The 19,116-nt window shown below is 41.6% G+C and overlaps 1 protein-coding gene across 1 annotated transcript in view; it reads left to right on the top strand.

Annotated features, from left to right (window-relative positions):
- Nucleotides 1-19,116, top strand: part of LOC137333698 (PH domain leucine-rich repeat-containing protein phosphatase 2-like) — a 146,194-nt gene that overhangs the window by 16,089 nt on the left and 110,989 nt on the right. Inside the window, exon 3 of the mRNA XM_067997996.1 lies at nt 2,458-2,591. Within this exon, the coding sequence (XP_067854097.1) occupies nt 2,458-2,591 (134 nt within the window). The remainder of the gene's footprint in view (nt 1-2,457; nt 2,592-19,116) is intronic.

Raw genomic sequence — 19,116 nt, 5'->3', positions numbered from 1 at the left:
GAGGCCTCAATGCTGCTGGATAAGAGAAGGAAAAGAGTTATCCAGGATACAGTGGAAAGTGTCTGTGGAAGCTGGCCGAGCACAGGATTAGGGTGGGCTGTATTGTCACTCAGTCAAATAGCCTACTAACATTTACTGTCTTGCTTCACATACTGAGAATGGTCACTTGAATAAGTTATGGGAGGGCCGCAGGCAACCATGGAACCATACTCTAACATTAGTTAGCACCAGGAGAGGAGGGGAGAACAAGCTTAGAGAAAAATAAATGTAGTAATTAAGATTTCGAATGCATTCATCCTCATATAAAATGAGGTGGGATTTCCTTTGTGCACTGTGTAATGAAATTATAAGATTTTTATAAAGAACAGGTTTATGATTGTTATAAATAATATGCAGAGGAAACCTTTCCCCATGGCTAGTCCGTCTAAGCATAATTCTTATTCAAGTAATAAATTCCAGTGTGCCAACACTGTACTATTATATAAGAATTGACTTAAATTCCTGATCCATAAGTCTGGTTTTATCTGATTTTTAATGTTTAATATTCTAAAGATAATTCACTGTTGGGTGTTTTCTGGAGACAGCAGAATCTTCTTTAACAACAACACAATGCGTCAGAGACCATAAGAATACCCACTATGCTTTCCTATCTCCACTTAAATGGCACGAAATTCTAAGCTGTCAGATTGTTTCAAACAAATTGTCAAATTTAGTTTCAAGTAAGGTAATTATACAGAAGCAGAAAAGCGGAGCAAGTTACTGGTGGTACAAATAATTATGGGGCGATTTTAACTCTGCCCGCCCAGTAGAAATCACCCAGGGGACATATCCCCTAACGTCCCACTTTCTACCCGCAGGCTTCAATTTTAATTTGCTCTTCTGAGCAGGCGAGAAGGACACTTGCTGGAAACTGGCAGGGTCCTTCTTTAGATATGCAGATTAGGCTCCGAGGATGTTATTGGGGCCTGACTGCTATTTTAACTGTGGCGAAGCAGTTGTGGCTTTTCCTCCAGGTCAACCTAGTGTGAAGAGGGGCAGGGGCCAGAAGAGAATAAAGAAGTAAGTTGTAACCTTTTTTTTTTAAAAAAAACTTACTTTATGGGTCCAGGAAGAAGAGGAGTGCTCCTCCGGGCCCCACAAAGTAAGCAAGTAAGCTTAGGCCTCCCTTGCCTCTGGCTCCCCCACCCCCGCCCCCCCCCCCCCCTTGCCTCTGGCTCCCCCGCCCCCGCCCCCCCCCCCCCTTGCCTCTGGCTCCCCCGCCCCCCCCCCCCCCTTGCCTCTGGCTCCCCCGCCCCCCCCCACCGATCGCGAGTCACTCCCAAAACTTCCTCTCCGTGACTTAACTGAGTGCTGGGGACCATTCCTTTGGTTCCCAATGCCGACCTCCTGCTGCCAGACATTGCACTACTGCCCAGCTGCAGCTACCTGCCAGTTTTGGGTAGGCAGCTGACCAGGGTTACTCAGATAAGGCCCAGGAGTTGAAATCGTCTGGGGTGCATGCTGCTGAGGTCAGCATGGTTTGCCACCTGCCCGGTTTCCGCTCTGGTTAAAATTGGAGCTTGAGAAACTGTTAAAGATTGAAATAAACCGCAAGTGGTTGGAATATCTTTTTCGTACGGTCCAATTGTATGCAAGATTTTTGGAGGAAACTGTCTTTTGTAGACTTGCATGGTGATATGCGAGTGATGCAACATTCCTATGACCAATCCCAGAAACTTAACTGAACTGAAATGGATATTGATTGCTGAACTAAAAAAATGAGCAAAGTCTGCAGCATATAGCCCAACTCAAGGCCTCTGAATAAACTCAGTCAGTAAAACATGGTGTACCCTGTTGTGCAGAATCACTTACCAAATATTGGTACACACCTCATCAAAAAAAATTAGAACCCATTACTGCAGAACAATTAGCTAATCAATTGCACATGCACTTATAGCCAGAATCACTGGATAGCCATCAGGGGTGGAATCTTGTGTATTTTCCCCTCCCCTCTATCCAGTCTGAAATCTTTTGGGGCACTGAGGCGAATTGTAGTTCACTGATAGTAAGACTAAGATAAGCTCATTCAGCACTTATCAAGGGTTGAACTTAGGATGTTCCTGATCTGTATGATTTAGCTACTCAATGTTGTAACCATCTTATCTAATCCTCTTTTGCTTCACCCATCCATCCATCTTACCTCAGATCTGCATTTGTGTTGTTCCAAAATTTCTAGCATTTTGTGGAAATTTTGCCTTTTGGTAGTGAGGGTAAATAGATTTGTTTTGCTGAGAACAAATGTCTCCATTGATCTTTGAGATTGCTGGAGATGAGCCTTTTTTGGGCTGAAATTAGACACCTGACATTACAGGGAAAGGGGTTCTTGTAGCAGTGTAACTGTTCTTTTCTAGATTCTACTTGTGTTTTTGAAGAAATTATTATATTCTTGATGCTATTTTTGACACATTCTTTTTAAAGGAGAATGGACCCTGATGAGAGACCTCTGCAAATCCTTTACGATTATCTATCTGGATTAGGATACCAAGATCCAGTGCGGATACAAGAGGAAGGAGCCATGGCTGATCTGAGCTGCATGATTAGATTCTTTCATGGTAGGATTTCATATGTTATTTATTAAGGATTTTTAGGGGTAATAGATATCATTAACATTTTTGCTGTTTCAAATCTAGAACCTAAACTTTGAAACCCCACTTGTCATTGCTTGGCTTGTGCACAATAAAGTATTGTTGTAATTCAGCAATATGATAGTGGAGTACGTGGTTTTCAACCAAATGCTTGGACTTTTAGTTCCTGGATTGTTGGTCACTAGAGACTGCTTCCCTGTTGGGGATGAATTTTGTTACTTCTTTATCAAATCACTAATCATGAAGCTTCGCTAGGGTGGCCTGCTTCTCTTTGGGAGAGGGAAAATGGATAGTTGTGTCTTCCTGTTTGAAGTGAAGATCTTGATCATGGAATAACATTGATGGTCATGGAGCTGTTCATGACCCAGTCTTTTGCAGCTGAATGGGGGCTGGGGGAAGAGAAACACTTGTGTGAAGTTGATTTGAAGAGTTTGAGATGGATGGAAGTAAAGTAACAAAATGTAAAGTACTGCAGATGCTGGAAATCAGAAACACTCAGTAGACCAGGCAGCATCTGGCAAGAGAACAGATAGGATACTTCAGATATAGTCCCTTCCTCAGAATTCAATGATTAAAGTAACATTTGATAATGAATAGAACAATGTCATGAAAGAAGAAACTTGCATTTATATAGTGCCTTTCATGACCTCAGGTTATCTCAAAGTGCTTCACACACAATTAAATACTTTTATTTATATTTACTGTTGTAATGTAGGCAAATGTGGCAGCCGATTTGTGCACAGCAAGGTCCCACAAACATCAGAGAGAAGAAATGACTAGTTAATCTGTTTCAATGATGATGGTTGAGGGATAAATGTTGACCAGGACACAGGAATAACGAGTGGGGCTTCAACCCATGACCTTTTTATTCAGGTGAAAGTGCTATCACGGAGCCAAGGCCGACACCCCAAAAATGTATATTACCCCTATTTGTGTTTGTAATGTTATTTCAGTTTTTGCATTTTGGTGCTTGGGAATGGAACACTTTTGGACATGTACGGGCCAATTTTTCTGACCTTTGTCCCTGGGGAATGGTGGGAGGAGATGGCGGAGCCAGGCCTGCACCTGCAGTAAGCGCAGCCTCAGAAATATCACGTGTGAGGCAGGATCCTTGCCCTCCTGCCTCAATATTCTCTTTAAGCGGCCATGGGGCACTCCACGAAGCTCGTTTTGGGACTTCTGCTGGGACTTTCCTAGGACCAGAGGCCTGATGGGGCCTGGCAGCAAACCAAAGACAGGCCTGGAAGAAGTGAGCCTTTTTAATAATAAAAAAAGATTGTAGCTGCACTTTTGGGGCCTACTGGCTGCTGCTAGCTGTAGCAGCGAGAATTCCCCAAGGCTCGCAGCTGAGCACACAAGCACCTGCAGCAATGCCGTAGCTTCTTACTCTATTTCCGTTGACAGGTGCAGTGCACTTTGGGTGCGTTGCTCCTGTCCAGCGCTGGGTTGGCATCCACGAAAATTGGCACTCTAGTGTCAGCTTCACGTGCTTCCAGCACCTTAGTGCTATTGTCACGTTTTTGCTTCTTTCACCAGCAATCTTTAGGTTCTGAGATAAAATCGGAATACCAGAGAGAGTCTGAAACACGAACACAAAACCCCAGAAACGCATGTTTCAGTCAGCATCTGAAAAAAAAGGGGTATATTTTGGATGGCCCCTAATCCATTCTTGGGGTCTCTGAATGATGGCATCAAATTATGTGCAGTTTTGTGCTATAGGATTAAGATTGCTCAAACTAATTTCATGTCAGATTTGTACATCTGAGAAAGAGACCATACTAAAAGGATGGTGTGCTAATCCACTGTGCCACAAAGCCTCGTTATTTTCTTCACTTATTTCTGGACTGTGTGCAATTGACCTCAAATGAACAAGTAGCTCACAGGATAATGCAATCCACAGTTTTATTAACATTGCATGTGGCTTTTATTTTGCAAAGGTACAAGGTTTACTTTGTCCACTTCAAGGTCTGTCCACGTTTATACCATGAAATGTACACCTGTGTGGGAACAGCACCTGGTTTGCCAATTTAGTCCAAGCATTACAAAGATGTACACTGCTTTTTGAGTTTATAAAGGTCCTTGAAGTGTGGTAATAAGCATCGTGCCACAGAAAACTGGAAGTTGGAGGTACTGTTGTTCATTAACTTGTCACTTACTCAATTAGGAACAGGTGAGATTGATTAAATGTGATGGCGTTATTTTTTTTTTCATCAGACATTTGTTAAAACATTTGATTCACTAATTGTTTTGCAATAATGGGTTCTAATTTTTTTTGAGTAATGTTCTTTTTAAAATTCTGTTCTGTAACTTTCTCTCTTAGGAGCTTGTACCTGTTGGTACTGGTTCTATAAATTACACTATCTTAAGGTCAGCATAGAGAGATGGAACATTCACTGAGCACAAGTTGCATGGTTGGGAATCTTGCATAAGATCTGGTTTTTAAAAAAAAAATCACAGCTGCTTTTTAAGTAGGAATTTCTTGCTGGTACCTGAATTTTGGCAGGAAAAATTAAAGCTATTCTCTTTATCCACTTTCCATGAAACAATAAGATTAGTCAATCAGAAATGTATTTACTAGAGTTGAAAATTTATAGGCTAACCATGAAAAAATACTTCCTCGGAGCTTGGAAGTTGTGAATACCCCCCCCCAGGGTTCTTTTTCATTTTGGTTGTGCGAATGCAGCTGTTGGCCTTGCTGTCTTTGGGCTTTGAATGAGGAGAAGCTGATGTTTTTTGGTCCTAATTGCTATCTGGTGACCCCTGCTGGAAGATTTACAGGTGTTGGGTGAGGACAGGATTTGGCTTAGCTGGATTCCTCCAATGATTGATTAGCTTGAACCATCCAACATCATTAAAAGGAATGGTCACTTGAATGAGGTACTGGAAGATTGCTGCTGCTGGTTACTGTGCTTTCAGGAGAACTTAGGAAAAATATAGTGAAGAGGGAAGTACTCGAAATTTCTAATGGTTTTCTCATAATATAGAATATTAAAATTAAATGTACTAAAGCAGCAAATTGCACACAGGCTGCATCTTTCTTTTCGTCATACATGATTGATATCCCAAGTCAACAATCTGACCAGGTAATTGCCAGGTCACAATCATCCGTTGTATAATATACTTGTAGGCTTTTTTTTGCAAAAAAGGTATAATTAAATGACTCTTCTAGCCCAAGGAAATCCAATACAAGTCTTTCAGCCCTGTCATATTTGTGAAAATATATTTCTATTGTTTTTTACAAGGTCTTTTAAAAGACAGCAGTTGAATCAAATTCAGGTGTTGTCATAGAGCTAAAATGGAATTCAGATAATGTGTGATCTGAAGTATGATTATTGTAAGTAATTATTGAGTATGAATATATTCTTGAGTAAACAGTATCTTACCATTGCTGTGTATGTTTCTGTTATCGAAGGAGTGCGTAATTGAAGTGAATATTTCCACCGATCAGAATGTGGACCTTGGGACCTGAACAAGTACTGATTTTTACCCCCCCTCCCCCTCTCCTGGACAGTATTGCATACAGCACAACAGGTGTTGATAGTGTTCTAGTACCTTACCCCATTTGCTATTCTTTGTGTACTAGCAGTCTCTTTAGTTGTAGAGGCATCATAGCCAAACCTGAGCCTATTTTTCCCTGATGTCAATGTAAATAGGCATTCTCAGACGAGCTGCTGGACAGGGCTCAATAGTGGGAGCCTTGGCTAACTTCTCCCCTTCTTAGCCCATGGACAATAAAGACATCTGTAGTGCACCCACCACTGCTGTGGCTGAGAGCATCAAACTCTGTACAAATTAGGGATTGAACCTAGGACCTCCCTGGCTTAGCATCACACTGCACAGTGCATCGTAACCATTTAGCTACTGGGCACACTGAATGCAGTTCTTTATTGCACTATGATTTTTGAATGCGTACTTTGCTGCATTCTACAGCACTTGACATAGTACCACCGATTTTCAGTAAAGTTTCAAAGCTAACAGAAAAATATTTTTTTCCGTTTACAACCAGTTGTCTCATACTTCTGTTTTAAAAAAAAAGAACTTGCATTTATATAGCACCTTTCATGACCTCAGGGCGTCCCAAAGTGCTTCAGTTATTGAGAGACTTTTTGAAGTATAGTCACTGTTGTAGCGTAGGAAAACATGACTGCCAATTTGTGCTCAGCAAGGTCCCACAGTAAATGACCAGATAATCTGTTTTAATGGTGGTTGAGGGATAAATATTGGCCAGGACTCTGGGAGAATTCTTTTGCTCTTCTACACATAATGGTGTGGGATCTTTTATGTCCACCTGAGCGGGCAGATAGGGTTTTGGTTTACCATCTTGTCCAAAAGACAATATAACACCAATGACACTGCAGAACTCCCTGATGCAGAACTGAAGTGTCTGCCTAGATTTTGCTCATGTCTTGAGTGGTTTATGCACCAAGTTTTGATTCTACATATTTATGTATGCTGATTTATTTGTAATCAGTTGTTAAAGGTACAATTAAATTCATGATGATTTCCTTTTTCTCTTGCCAGAATAACCATTTATCATTCTAACGTCGCCCAGCTCAAAGTAGATGTGATTGTGAAGTCATAGAATGACTTTTTCTAACATTGTTCCACAGTGTGTTTGTATTTTTTGTCATGTTCACAACCTGATAACTTTAGAATGTGAATAAATCACCTTGAGAGGTCCTGTATGACGTGGTTAAATACTGGCTTCTTTACAGAGGATATCTTTGCCATTATTAGTTGGGATATTTGTCAGAAGCTGGCGGAGGAGCATAGGAGAGCACCTTCTTTATTACCACAGTGTGTTTTTGACATGTGAGCTAGACTGAATAGTCCCGCCCCATCAATAGCAAAGGATGTTAAAGATGAGTAAAATAAATATGAAAAACTTCAAATGCTAGAAATCTGAAATGTAAACAGATATTAGTATTACTGGAATCACATAGCAGGTCAGTCAACATCTGTCAAGAGAAAATACATGATGTTTCAGCTGTGTATCCTTCATTGTGGGTAACTTAGGAAGTGGGGATTAGGGATAGGGAAGAAGTGTTTAACCATGATGGTGCAGCCATCATGGTGTGGGGGCAGGCTTGATGGACCAGCTGGTCTTTTCCTGCCCATCAATTATGTTCATATGAACATGGTTGGTGGTTTAATTCTTTCTCTACATTTAACAATTTGTAAAGTGTAAGTTGCAGACTGCAAGACATGATATATGTCTGAACAGAATTTTTTTCTTGGCCAGGATACAATGCTGATTCATGGTTTCGCTGCTACAGAAACAGAAGACCAGCTAGACTGCATATTGTTTAGAGAGTTCCCAGTAATTGTATTTCACCTCCAGTTTAGCCATGCGTTATAAAAATTATGACGCTTAATGGCCAAAGCAGAAGCTCATTTTACAGATATCCAAGTTGACCAACAGGACTTTGTGGCTTCATAACTCAATAGGTGGATGCTGATTTTTTTTCAGGTTCAGGAGTTCAGAGTTGCTGGGACATAGCTCAACAAGCAGGTTATCAATCAATGTGGCAGGCCCTTTGCCAGAACGGAATAGAACTTGATGACTTGATAGGAGTCTGTTCTTCAGTCTCACCTTGCATACAGCTGAGCAAAGCATCTTCAATCAAATTAAGTTCCCATGGCACTATTTTGAAGAAGAGTAGGGGAGGTCTCTCCGATGCTGTGGCCAATATTTATCCCATAATCAACGCCTAAAAAGAAATCTCCCCACATCACAACAGTTGACTACACTTCGAAAGCACTTTATTGCCTGTAAGACACATTTGGGAAGTCCTGTGGTCATAAAAGGCGCTACATAAATGCAAATTTTTCTTTTTTCTTCTTTCCTTTTCCCTCCCCCCCCCCCACTTCTCTTCTCTCTTCCTTCCCCCCCCCGCTTCTCTTCCCCCCCCCCCCCCCCCCCCCTCGACATATTCGCATCTATTTGTGTGTACACACGCTACGGTATGTATGGCTGTAGCATCTTTCATCTTTGCCTAGCTGAAGTCTTTTATGTTGAAAATGTACTCTGCTGCTCTTATCTTTTTAAAAAAAATAGTAACAATATAACCATTTGGAAACTTGAGTTTATAAATCCTATTCTGCAAAATATCTGTGTATAATTGTGTATCGGATAACACTAAGTACAGTACTAAATTTTAGATGTACTGTAGCTTTATTTTGAGACATACTTTAGGACTATAGATTGTACAAGTAGTGGATGTCTGGAGTTAGTTTTTAATCCAATTTAATTCCTGTCCTTTGAATAAATATCTCACAATTCTAATTTGAACAGAAGTTTTTAATAGCGGTCATTTTCTTTGATATATTAGCAGATCTCCCGTGCTCACAGTGTGTTGGACATTTTATTGGAACTAATTGTATTACCAAGGTCATTGATTTATCACCATTGGGGTGGTCCTGGATTCTCGAGCGATAGGGAGAGGGTCCCAGGGTTCTGGAAACACTAGAGAGGGAAGTTGTAGAAATATTGGGGTGGATTTGGGGGCAGTGGAAACCTGGGATTGGTGGAGGGAAAGGTTGGAGAGGAGCATAGCAGGACTAGGGAGGGCCTTTTTGGAGCATTCAGGAGACAAATTCTGGCTGTATTAAAGGGTCTTGGAATAGGAACTTATCGAGAGGAGCATGGTCTAACAGCCTTGTGGGGGTGGGGAGACCCAGAAGAATGGGACTCAACCAGCCATTGGTCCTAACACCCCATGTGTTCCCGTATATCACCCTTCTCTCCTGATCTGTTTGATGCCTCTTTTGCACACTTGCGAATCTCCACCACTGCTTTCCTTGTTGTTATAGTTCTTGTACTTGTTCTTGTTCCTGCCTTAAAGCATTTAAGCATACATTTTTGGCTTCTGTAAATAAATGAGCTGAAAATCATATGCTTTGATGCACGGTTTTCTTGCGTAGACTTCTGGGCATGCACCAGGAATGTAGAAGTGGAATATTTAGTGCACTAAGAGCGAAAATGTTGACTTATGCAGTTTTTAGTTAACAAATTTCCATAAGGAAACAAAATTAACTCATGAAATGACCAGAAGTTCATTGTTTATACAGTTTCCAAGCTTTATTTAAATATATATATCTGTGTGTGCATGTGCGTGAGTACCCCTTAAGTCTCAAATGGTTTAGGAGAGATTTTTTTAACTGAATATACACAACCAAAAAGAAGTGTTTGACTTGGAAAAAAGATCCATTCTGTATAAACAATGTTTTCCAAAGAAACCATGATAACAACTGTTGTTGTTCACACATGCTGCCTCATCGCAGGTGTTTGTGATACGTTCATAACAGAAAAGCACAATTGTTAATACATTTACATTATTTACCTGAAATAAAAGCTTGAGAATTCAATTTGTTTCTTTTCTGGTCTTTTGGAAAAGCAAAGAAACACTCAAATCCTCACAGAATGGGAGGACACACCCTTCTAATGTTCAAATCCTGTTGATGCACAGATTGCATGCTGGGAAATTCTGTAAACGACAAATGATTAGAATGCATGGATGAGGTTGAATGCTCTCCCTTAATATTTGAGGTAAAAATATCCAATCAAAGCCCAAGCTTTTGAGCACCTGAGGCACTGAAGTAAAAACTTTAATGAAAGTATTAAAATATGCAATGAGTAATTTTCATCTGATTTAATTTTTTGTTTAAAATATGATTTTGAACATTGTAAATTTCAGATATAGGAAAAATTGTGGATTTTTTTTTGCAAAAGCATTTCGAGTGATTGAATTATCAAATTGTGACTGAAAATTGAATGGGAAGGACATAACTTACAATGGGAAAAGTTGAAGTGTAACCAAAAACATGACAGCAGGAAGTAAAGTTTGTAGATTGGAAATGCATGCATATTAAGATTTTTAATATGCTAGTGAACCTGTTGCACACAGTCAAGACCAAGTAGGGTGAGGTGGCAGGGGATAATTGGACCAGTGTGTGCTAATGTAATTCAGTTTCTGTTTTAAAGATAAATTGATTTTATTGTTAATAGCTAAATAACAAATTTAAGCAATTTAGGAAGCAGAGACGAGGAGTTGGTTGGACTGTAAGGGCTTCTCTGCAGTGCAGATTGAGAAGCTGAGAGATGCAAAGCTGAAACGCAACAGCACCAACACTGGCAAGAAGATAGAATCACAGCCTGACAAGTTTACATGGGAACAGGCGTAGGCCATTCAGCCCCTCGCGCTAGTTCCGCCATTCAGTTAGATCATGGCTGATCTGTACCTCAGTCCATTTTACCTGCCTTTTCTCCATTTCCCTTGATACCCTTGCCTAACAAAAATCTATTGATCTCAGTTTTGAAAATTCCAATTGACCCAGCATCCACAGCCTTTTGGGGGAGTGATTTGGCACTTCCATATTGCTTATTTGTATGCGAAAGTGCTTCCTGATTTCACTCCTAACTGGCCTATCTAATTTTACGATTGAAGATTATTGGCCAGTTTTCATTATGAATGTGGACATTGGAATTTTAAATGGAAAAAGTTGACACAAAAATGCAAATTTTGTAGACAGTGTGTGCAAACATAAGGGGGGAATGTTAACCCCCAGCATACACTTCGCAGGCAGCTACAGGTGGGGGTGGGGGCTGCCTCATGAACGGCATGCAAATCGGAGTCCTACGATACAATTTGGACCCGAACATGATATTGACCAAAAAAATCAGAAGTCCTCATGTTGCCGAACCTGCTAGGTAAAACCTCGTGCAATTCGTTCCAGAGGCAGCATGCTACAGGATTTAGAGAGGTCTGGAGCTCTAGCCCCTCAGATTATTGGCAGCTGTGTGCCAGTGAGCTTGTTGGAGTGATTGGCGCTTCCATATTGTTTATTTGTTGTGCTTTCTTTTGCTTACTCACCCTCATTGGTGCATTGTACTGGGTGGAGGAGGAGCAGCAACAACAACAGCAGGAGCAGAAAATACGGTGTTCCTAAGGACAACGCTTTAACTTCTGGTGGCCATGTTGGATTACATGCTGTCTTTCTGATCACATTGGTAAACCAGAGCCAAACAGGATAGCTGAGGCTTTTAAATGATTTTCTTGCCTTAAACAAAGATTTTGATGGGATGTAATTTTTTTAATATAAAGAAGTAAATAATTGTTATTTGTGCTGTTTTTCCTTGTGGTTGTAACAGTGAAGAAGTGAGATGCTGTCTTGACTCCCGTCCAGTTTGTAGTTGTGAGACTTCACGTAATTCACCTGGTCTTTGGATTGGCAGACTGCAATTTTTTACGTTTTTTCCACCAAGTCAGGAATACAAGTGAAACATTTTATTTACCTGGTTCAGCAGTTTGTTGTAAAACCCTATATGTCTAACTGAAGTTTAAAGAGTATGTACCAATCCGGCCGACCAGCCAGGGCTGCATTAAGAGGTTACCAACAGTTTTAGTCAGTGCTACTTGTACACTGACTGTGAATTCTTGCATTCTTGAAATTGCAGGCCTACTGGCACTTAATAACTAGACTGTGTAATCTTAACATTTGTTGTATTTGTAATAAAATTTCTTCAAAAGAAAGCAATGACATTTTTTGTTACGATGCAACGTCTCCATCTTTATAGACCAGCTGGAAGACTGATTGTTCTTGGGAGAAATAACAACAAGAATATAACGACCAGACTTTTTGTAAACCTTCTATAAGATAACATTTGCTACGATCACTTACTGGATTATAGAATCATAGAAAGTTATGGCACAGAAGGGGGCCATTCGACCCATCGTGTCCGTGCCGGCTGAGAAAGAGCTATCCAGCGTAATCCCACTTTCCAGCACTTGGTCCGTCGCCCTGTAGGTTATGGTACTTCAAGTGCACATCCAAGTACTTTTTAAAATGAGTTGAGGGTTTCAGCCTCTTTTGTCCTTTCAGGCAGTGAGTTCCAGACCCCCACCCTCTGGGTGGAAAAAATTTCTCCTCGGCTCCCCCTCATCCTTCCACCAATTACTTAAAATCTATGCCCCTATGGGATGGACGGTTGAACAAAACTGTAGTGAAATTAGCTGCAGAACATGTTTGAAGTTAAATAGTTATTCAAGCAATATAATACATGTAATAAAATCACAAGTATCCCAATGTGTTAATTAAATTACGTCGAAGTCAAAATTGCAATATTATTGTAAATGTAATGAGAAATGCAGTAGGTTTATATCTAAGACTCGGGTAAAGTGTTTCAGTGTAGTAAAATGACAGCTAGTCTGTACAGTGAAGAACAGACATAAACAATTCTTTATTACAACCATATAGACCAGTCACAAGATATACATCTGATTGCTTAGTTTAGAAATGTAATTAGCACCAGTTTTCTGGGGAAATCTTTACATAATATACAAGTACATTAATTTAATGAAGGCACTATTTTTGTGATTTCTTCTTGAATACATTGTAACCTAACAAGCCTTTTACTAAAACCTAGTCTGTACATGATTTTTCACAGTTCTGTATAATACATATTTATTTTAATACATTGTCTTGCCACTGCAGTTTCAGATAAGCTACAAGAAACTAATTGAATTTATATTGTGTAAGCAAAAAAATATTTTTTAAACAAGAAGTTGCAGCGGGGATTCTTTAATGTACTAATTTTAATCACTAACAAAATTAAATATAGGAAGCATAGGAATGAACAAATACTTGAAATTGAGCTCAGTTTTGGGTGAAAGATTGTGAATAAATCTCTACATTCTTTACATGAATGCTGATTGTCCTGATCTCTACAGCGGGTGTCAAAACACAGGAGCTGAAATGGGCTGGTTTTTTAAATATAAAACACAACTACTTGCATAAAGCCTGGACTTTAAGTAATTAGTGATACTAGTTGGCTGTGGATATGGTCAGAAACGTCCTACTAGATAGGAATAGCAACAGGAGTATCATCCAACCATTGATGAGGTGTCCACCAGAGACTGGCAGTGATTGACCACCTGATGAACTCTTAACAGGTTCAGATGACAAGTACTGCTGCATCTGGCCAGGCGCGCGCACGCACACCATTCAACTCTCAAACGCACACCAACCGGAGGGTTGGGTGCAAGCGTACTCCAACGTGGCAGATCATGTGTCCTGTGACCTGTATTACGAACACTCTATATGGAGAATAAAGACAGCTAAATAACTGGTCTGAATGTTCTGTTGGACTATATTGCTTTTTCACTCCTAAAAATGTCCTTACCCATTAATCCTGTAATTATATTCACGAGCTGTTTTTGATAAGACTTACATTGTAACTGGAGGACTGTTTTCTGACTACATTTTATCCAGCATTTATAATCGGTCCCCAACTATAGTAGACTTGATAGTTTTTTTTGTCTAAGTTTAGTATGCTCAAGATCACTTAGTTGTATCTCAAATTTTGACCTTTTGTGGACTTGGAATCTAGTTTCATCTCTCGTAACTGCACAAACAACTCTATATATTTCACAGAAACAAACTCAACAGGGGTAATTGAGATATTTGGTCAGATTATATAAACCAATTTAAATTGATTTTTTTTTTGCCATGCTGAAACCATAATGTGAGAGCATTCTTGAAATCACAGCAGGCAAAATCTCTAAATTGGGTAGATTTGAACAAATAAATTATCAACTCTGCACATTCTTTGCAGAAACAGAAAGTGGTATCAACAGAGGAGGCATCTCCAAAGTTGTCCAGTCACATTTCTGTGATTGTTCCAAGAATACTTTGAAAGAATTTACAAATCATGACAAAGGTCACCTTTCATGAAAGAAAAGTAGAGAATATTTTAATTCTACAAAGTTTTGGTACTCAAACATTTGAAAGTTGAATTTCTGTAAGGTTGAATGTAACAAGAGAATTATATAATAAGGAAGATTCCTTCATTGTGTTCTTGGAGCAATAATAGAAATATAATTTCCTGTTTCACCAAAGTATGTGACTCTTTGATGACATATTTGCTAAATAACCAATTTTCAGATCTTACTGTCATTTCAAGAGCATGCTTATGAACTGAGCTTAAAAAAATCCTGTTGTTCTATGTCATTTGACTAAATCTCTTAATTACCCCACGTTGTTTTTATTTTTGTGAAGTATTTGGAGTTGATTTCAGGTCAGACTCCAATCCTGAAGAAGCAGTGAATTCAGTGCGCTGTTAGAACTGAAATCCTTCAATGAGCCAGGCTAAAGTTAGGGGACTGGAATGTAATCAGGATACTTGGACATAGAAAACAGTTTCTTGATTTTATAATCATAGTTATTGTTATTCATTTTCCCATATAGGAGCATCTGTTCATTGCCTTGAACAGCAGTTATTCCAATGCTAAGAAGCACAGCTAAGAACTCTGCCATTTGGACAACAGAAGCAGTGTTTTTTCTATAATAGTGGTTTCAACCATTACTAAAAAGCACATCTGCAAACAGTGTAACGAAAGCATACTGCTTTAGCTTAAATGACATTTTATTACAAGGCTTTGGCGTGACTCCACTTACCTTAAGGAGCTTAGGTGATGGGGCAGGCCAAGCTAAATCATACAGTTAATCAACCGAAAGTGAAGTTGCTGTTTCCCTTGTGCTGTTTCCTCCCCCACCCCCGCTGAGTAATTGCTGAACATGGGCATACCTCAAATGAAGTCAAAGTTTTATAACACAGGTTAATCTTTGGGATTGGTATATTCAGTTCTCTTTATATGCCCTAAACATTTACAACTGTTAATCAGATCAAATACATTTTAAGTGAACATAGGGCTCTGTGGTGACTCACATGAGCTTTGAGTGAGTCCAGTCCAGGGGAGAGATCATTTTGTATGTACTTATGATCACAAGTGTCTGAGCTGACAACTAATAACTGATTCACTGTTGTTACTCTGGCTTTTGGAATTTTCAGTATTTGGAAAAAAAATCTAAATAAAAATGTACTTCTGTGAGAAAAAGTGATTTAAATCTTTATTTTGTTCCACCTGAAAACAGTTAGGTTCCAAACAAAATTGCAAGGAAGTTCATTAAAATATATGTTTTTATCCATATCATTGCAGTGCAGCATTGAAGAAAGAAATTGCATTTATATATTGCCTTTCGCATCTTTAGGATGTTCTGAAGTTCTATGGGTTACTTTTAAAGTGCACTGTTGCTGCAAGCAAATTGGCTGCTAAGTTTATCTACATAAGGTGCCACAAACAGTAGTGAATGATTTGAGATAATCTATTTTTTTTGTATTGGTTGAGGGAGAAATGTTAGCCAGGACACCAGAAGAACGTCGAAGATAAAGGAACTGCAGTAGATCTAGTGTGGATGGAGTTTTTTTTTATTCGTTCATGGGATGTGGGCATCGCTGGCGAAGCCAGCATTTATTGCCCATCCCTAATTGCCCTTGAGAAGGTGGTGGTGAGCTGCCTTCTTGAACCACTGCAGTCTGTGTGGTGAAGGTTCTCCCTCAGTGCTGTTAGGAAGGGAGTTCCAGGATTTTGACCCAGCGGTGATGAAGGAACTGTGATGTATTTCCAAGTCGGGATGGTGTGTGACTTGGAGGGGAACCTGCAGGTGTTGTTTCCATGTGCCTGTTGCCCTTGTTCTTCTAGGTGGTAGAGGTCATGGGTTTGGGAGGTGCTGTCGAAGAAGCCTTGGCGAGTTGCTGCAGTGCATCCTGTGAATGGTACACACTGCACCCTTGGTGCACCGGTGGTGAAGGGAGTGAATGTTTAGGGTGGTGGATGGGGTGCCAGTCAAGCGGGCTGCTTTGTCCTGGATGGTGTCGAGCTTCTTGAGTGTTGTTGGAGCTGCACTCGTCCAGGCAAGTGGAGAGTACTCCATCACATTCCTGACTTGGGTCTTGTAGATGGTGGAAAGGCTTTGGGGAGTCAGGAGGTGAATCACTCGCTGCCATCCTTACCCGATCTGGCCTACATGTGACTCCAGACCCACAGCAATGTGGTTGATTCTTAATTGCTCTCTGAAATGGCCTAGCAAGCCACTCGGTTGTAAAATCTCGCTTAAAAAAAAAAGTCACAATAAGAATAAAACCGGACGGACCACCCGGCATCGGACACGACAAAGGCAAACCAAGCCCAGTCGACCCTGCAAAGTCCTCCTCACCAACATCTGGGGACTTGTGCCAAAATTGGGAGAGCTGTCCCACAGACTAGTCAAGCAACAGCCTGACATAGCCATACTCACAGAATCATACCTTTCAGCCAACGTTCCAGACTCTTCCATCACCATCCCTGGGTATGTCTTGTCCCGCCGGCAGGACAGACCGACCAGAGGTGGCGGTACAGTGATATACAGTCAGGAGGGAGTGCCCTGGGAGTCCTCAACATTGACTCTGGACCCCATGAAATCTCATGGCATCAGGTCAAACGTGGGCAAGGAAACCTCCTGCTGATTACCACCGACCGCCCTCCCTCAGCTGATGAATCAGTCCTCCTCCATGTTGAACACCACTTGGTGGAAGCACTGAGGGTAGCAAGGGCACAGAATGTACTCTGGGTGGGGGACTTCAATGTCCATCACCAAGAGTGGCTCGGTAGCACCACTACTGACTGAGCTGGCCGAGTCTTGAAGGACATAGCTGCCAGACTGGGCCTGCGGCAGGTGGTGAGCGAACCAACACGAGAGAAAAACTTACTTGACCTCGTCCTCACCAATCTACCTGTCGTAAATGCATCTGTCCATGACAGTATTGGTAGGAGTGACCACGGCACAGTCCTTGTGGAGACCAAGTCCCGTCTTCGCACTGAGGACATCATCCAACGTGGTGTGTGGCACTACCACCGTGCTAAATGGGATAGATTCAGAACAGATCTAGCAGCTCAAAACTGGGCATCCATGAGGTGCTGTGGGCCATCAGCAGCAGCAGAATTGTATTCCAGCACAATCTGTAACCTCATGGCCCGGCATAGTCCTCATTCTACCATTACCAACAGGCCAGGGGATCAACCCTGGTTCAATGAGGAGTGTAGAAGAGCATGCCAGGAGCAGCAGCAGGTGTACCGAAAAATGAGGTGCCAACCTGGTGAAGCTACAACACAGGACTACATGCAGGCTAAACAACGGAAGCAACATGCTATAGACGGAGCTAAGCGATTCCACAACCAACGGATCAGATCAAAGCTCTGCAGTCCTGCCACATCCAGTCGTGAATGGTGGTGGACAATTAAACAACTAACGGGAGGAGGAGGCTCTGCAAACATCCCCATCCTCAATGATGGCGGAGTCCAGCACGTGAGTGCAAAAGACAAGGCTGAAGCGTTTGCAACCATCTTCAGCCAGAAGTGCCGAGTGGGCGATCCATCTCTGCCTCCTCCCGATATCCCCACCATCAAAGAAGCCAGTCTTCAACCAATTCGATTCACTCCACGTGATATCAAGAAACGGCTGAGTGCACTGGATACAACAAAGGCTATGGGCCCCGACAACATCCCGGCTGTAGTGCTGAAGACTTGTGCTCCAGAACTAGCTGCGCCTCTAGCCAAACAGTTCCAGTGTAGCTACAACACTGGCATCTACCCGACAATGTGGAAAATTGCCCAGGTATGTCCTGTCCAAAAAGAGCAGGACAAATCCAATCCGGCCAATTACTGCCCCATCAGTCTACTCTCAATCATCAGCAAAGTGATGGAAGATGTCGTCGACAGTGCTATCAAGCGGCACTTACTCACCAATAACCTGCTCACCGATGCTCAGTTTGGGTTCTGCTAGGACCACTTGGCTCCAGACCTTATTACAGCCTTGATCCAAACATGGACAAAAGAGCTGAATTCCAGAGGTGAGGTGAGAGTGACTGCCCTTGACATCAAGGCAGCATTTAACCGAGTGTGGCACCAAGGAGCCCTAGTAAAATTGAAGTCAATGGGAATCGGGGAAAACTCTCCAGTGGCTGGAGTCATACCTAGCACAAAGGGAGATGGTCGTGGTTGTTGGAGGCCAATCATCTCAGCCCCAGGACATTGCTGACGGCGTTCCGGAGGGCATTGTGCTTGGCCCAACCATATTCAGCTGCTTCATCAATGACCTTCCCTCCATCATAAGGTCAGAAATGTGGATGTTCGCTGATGATTGCACAGTGTTCAGTTCCATTCGCAACCCCTCAAATAACAAAGCAGTCCGAGCCCGCATGCAGCAAGACCATGACAACATCCAGGCTTGGGTTCATAAGTGGCAAGTAACATTCGCGCCAGACAAGTGCCAGGCAATGACCGTTTCCAACAAGAGTGTCTAACCACCTTCCCTTGACATTCAACGGCATTACCATTGCCGAATCCCCAACCATCAACATCCTGGGGGTCACCATTGACCAGAAACTTAACTGGACCAGCCATATAAATACTGTGGCTACTAGAGCAGGCCAGAGGCTGGTTATTCTGCAGCGAGTGACTCACCTCCTGACTCCCCAAAGCCTTTCCACCATCCACAAGGCACAAGTCAGGAGTGTGATGGAATACTCTCCACTTGCCTGGATGAGTGCAGCTCCAACAGCACTCAAGAAGCTCGACACCATCCAGGACAAAGCAGCCGGCTTGATTGGCACCCC

Source organism: Heptranchias perlo, chromosome 16, assembly GCF_035084215.1.
Source record: "Heptranchias perlo isolate sHepPer1 chromosome 16, sHepPer1.hap1, whole genome shotgun sequence".
In the NCBI taxonomy this organism is placed as follows: Eukaryota; Metazoa; Chordata; class Chondrichthyes; order Hexanchiformes; family Hexanchidae; genus Heptranchias; species Heptranchias perlo.
This window is presented reverse-complemented; position numbering and strand designations above follow the sequence as displayed.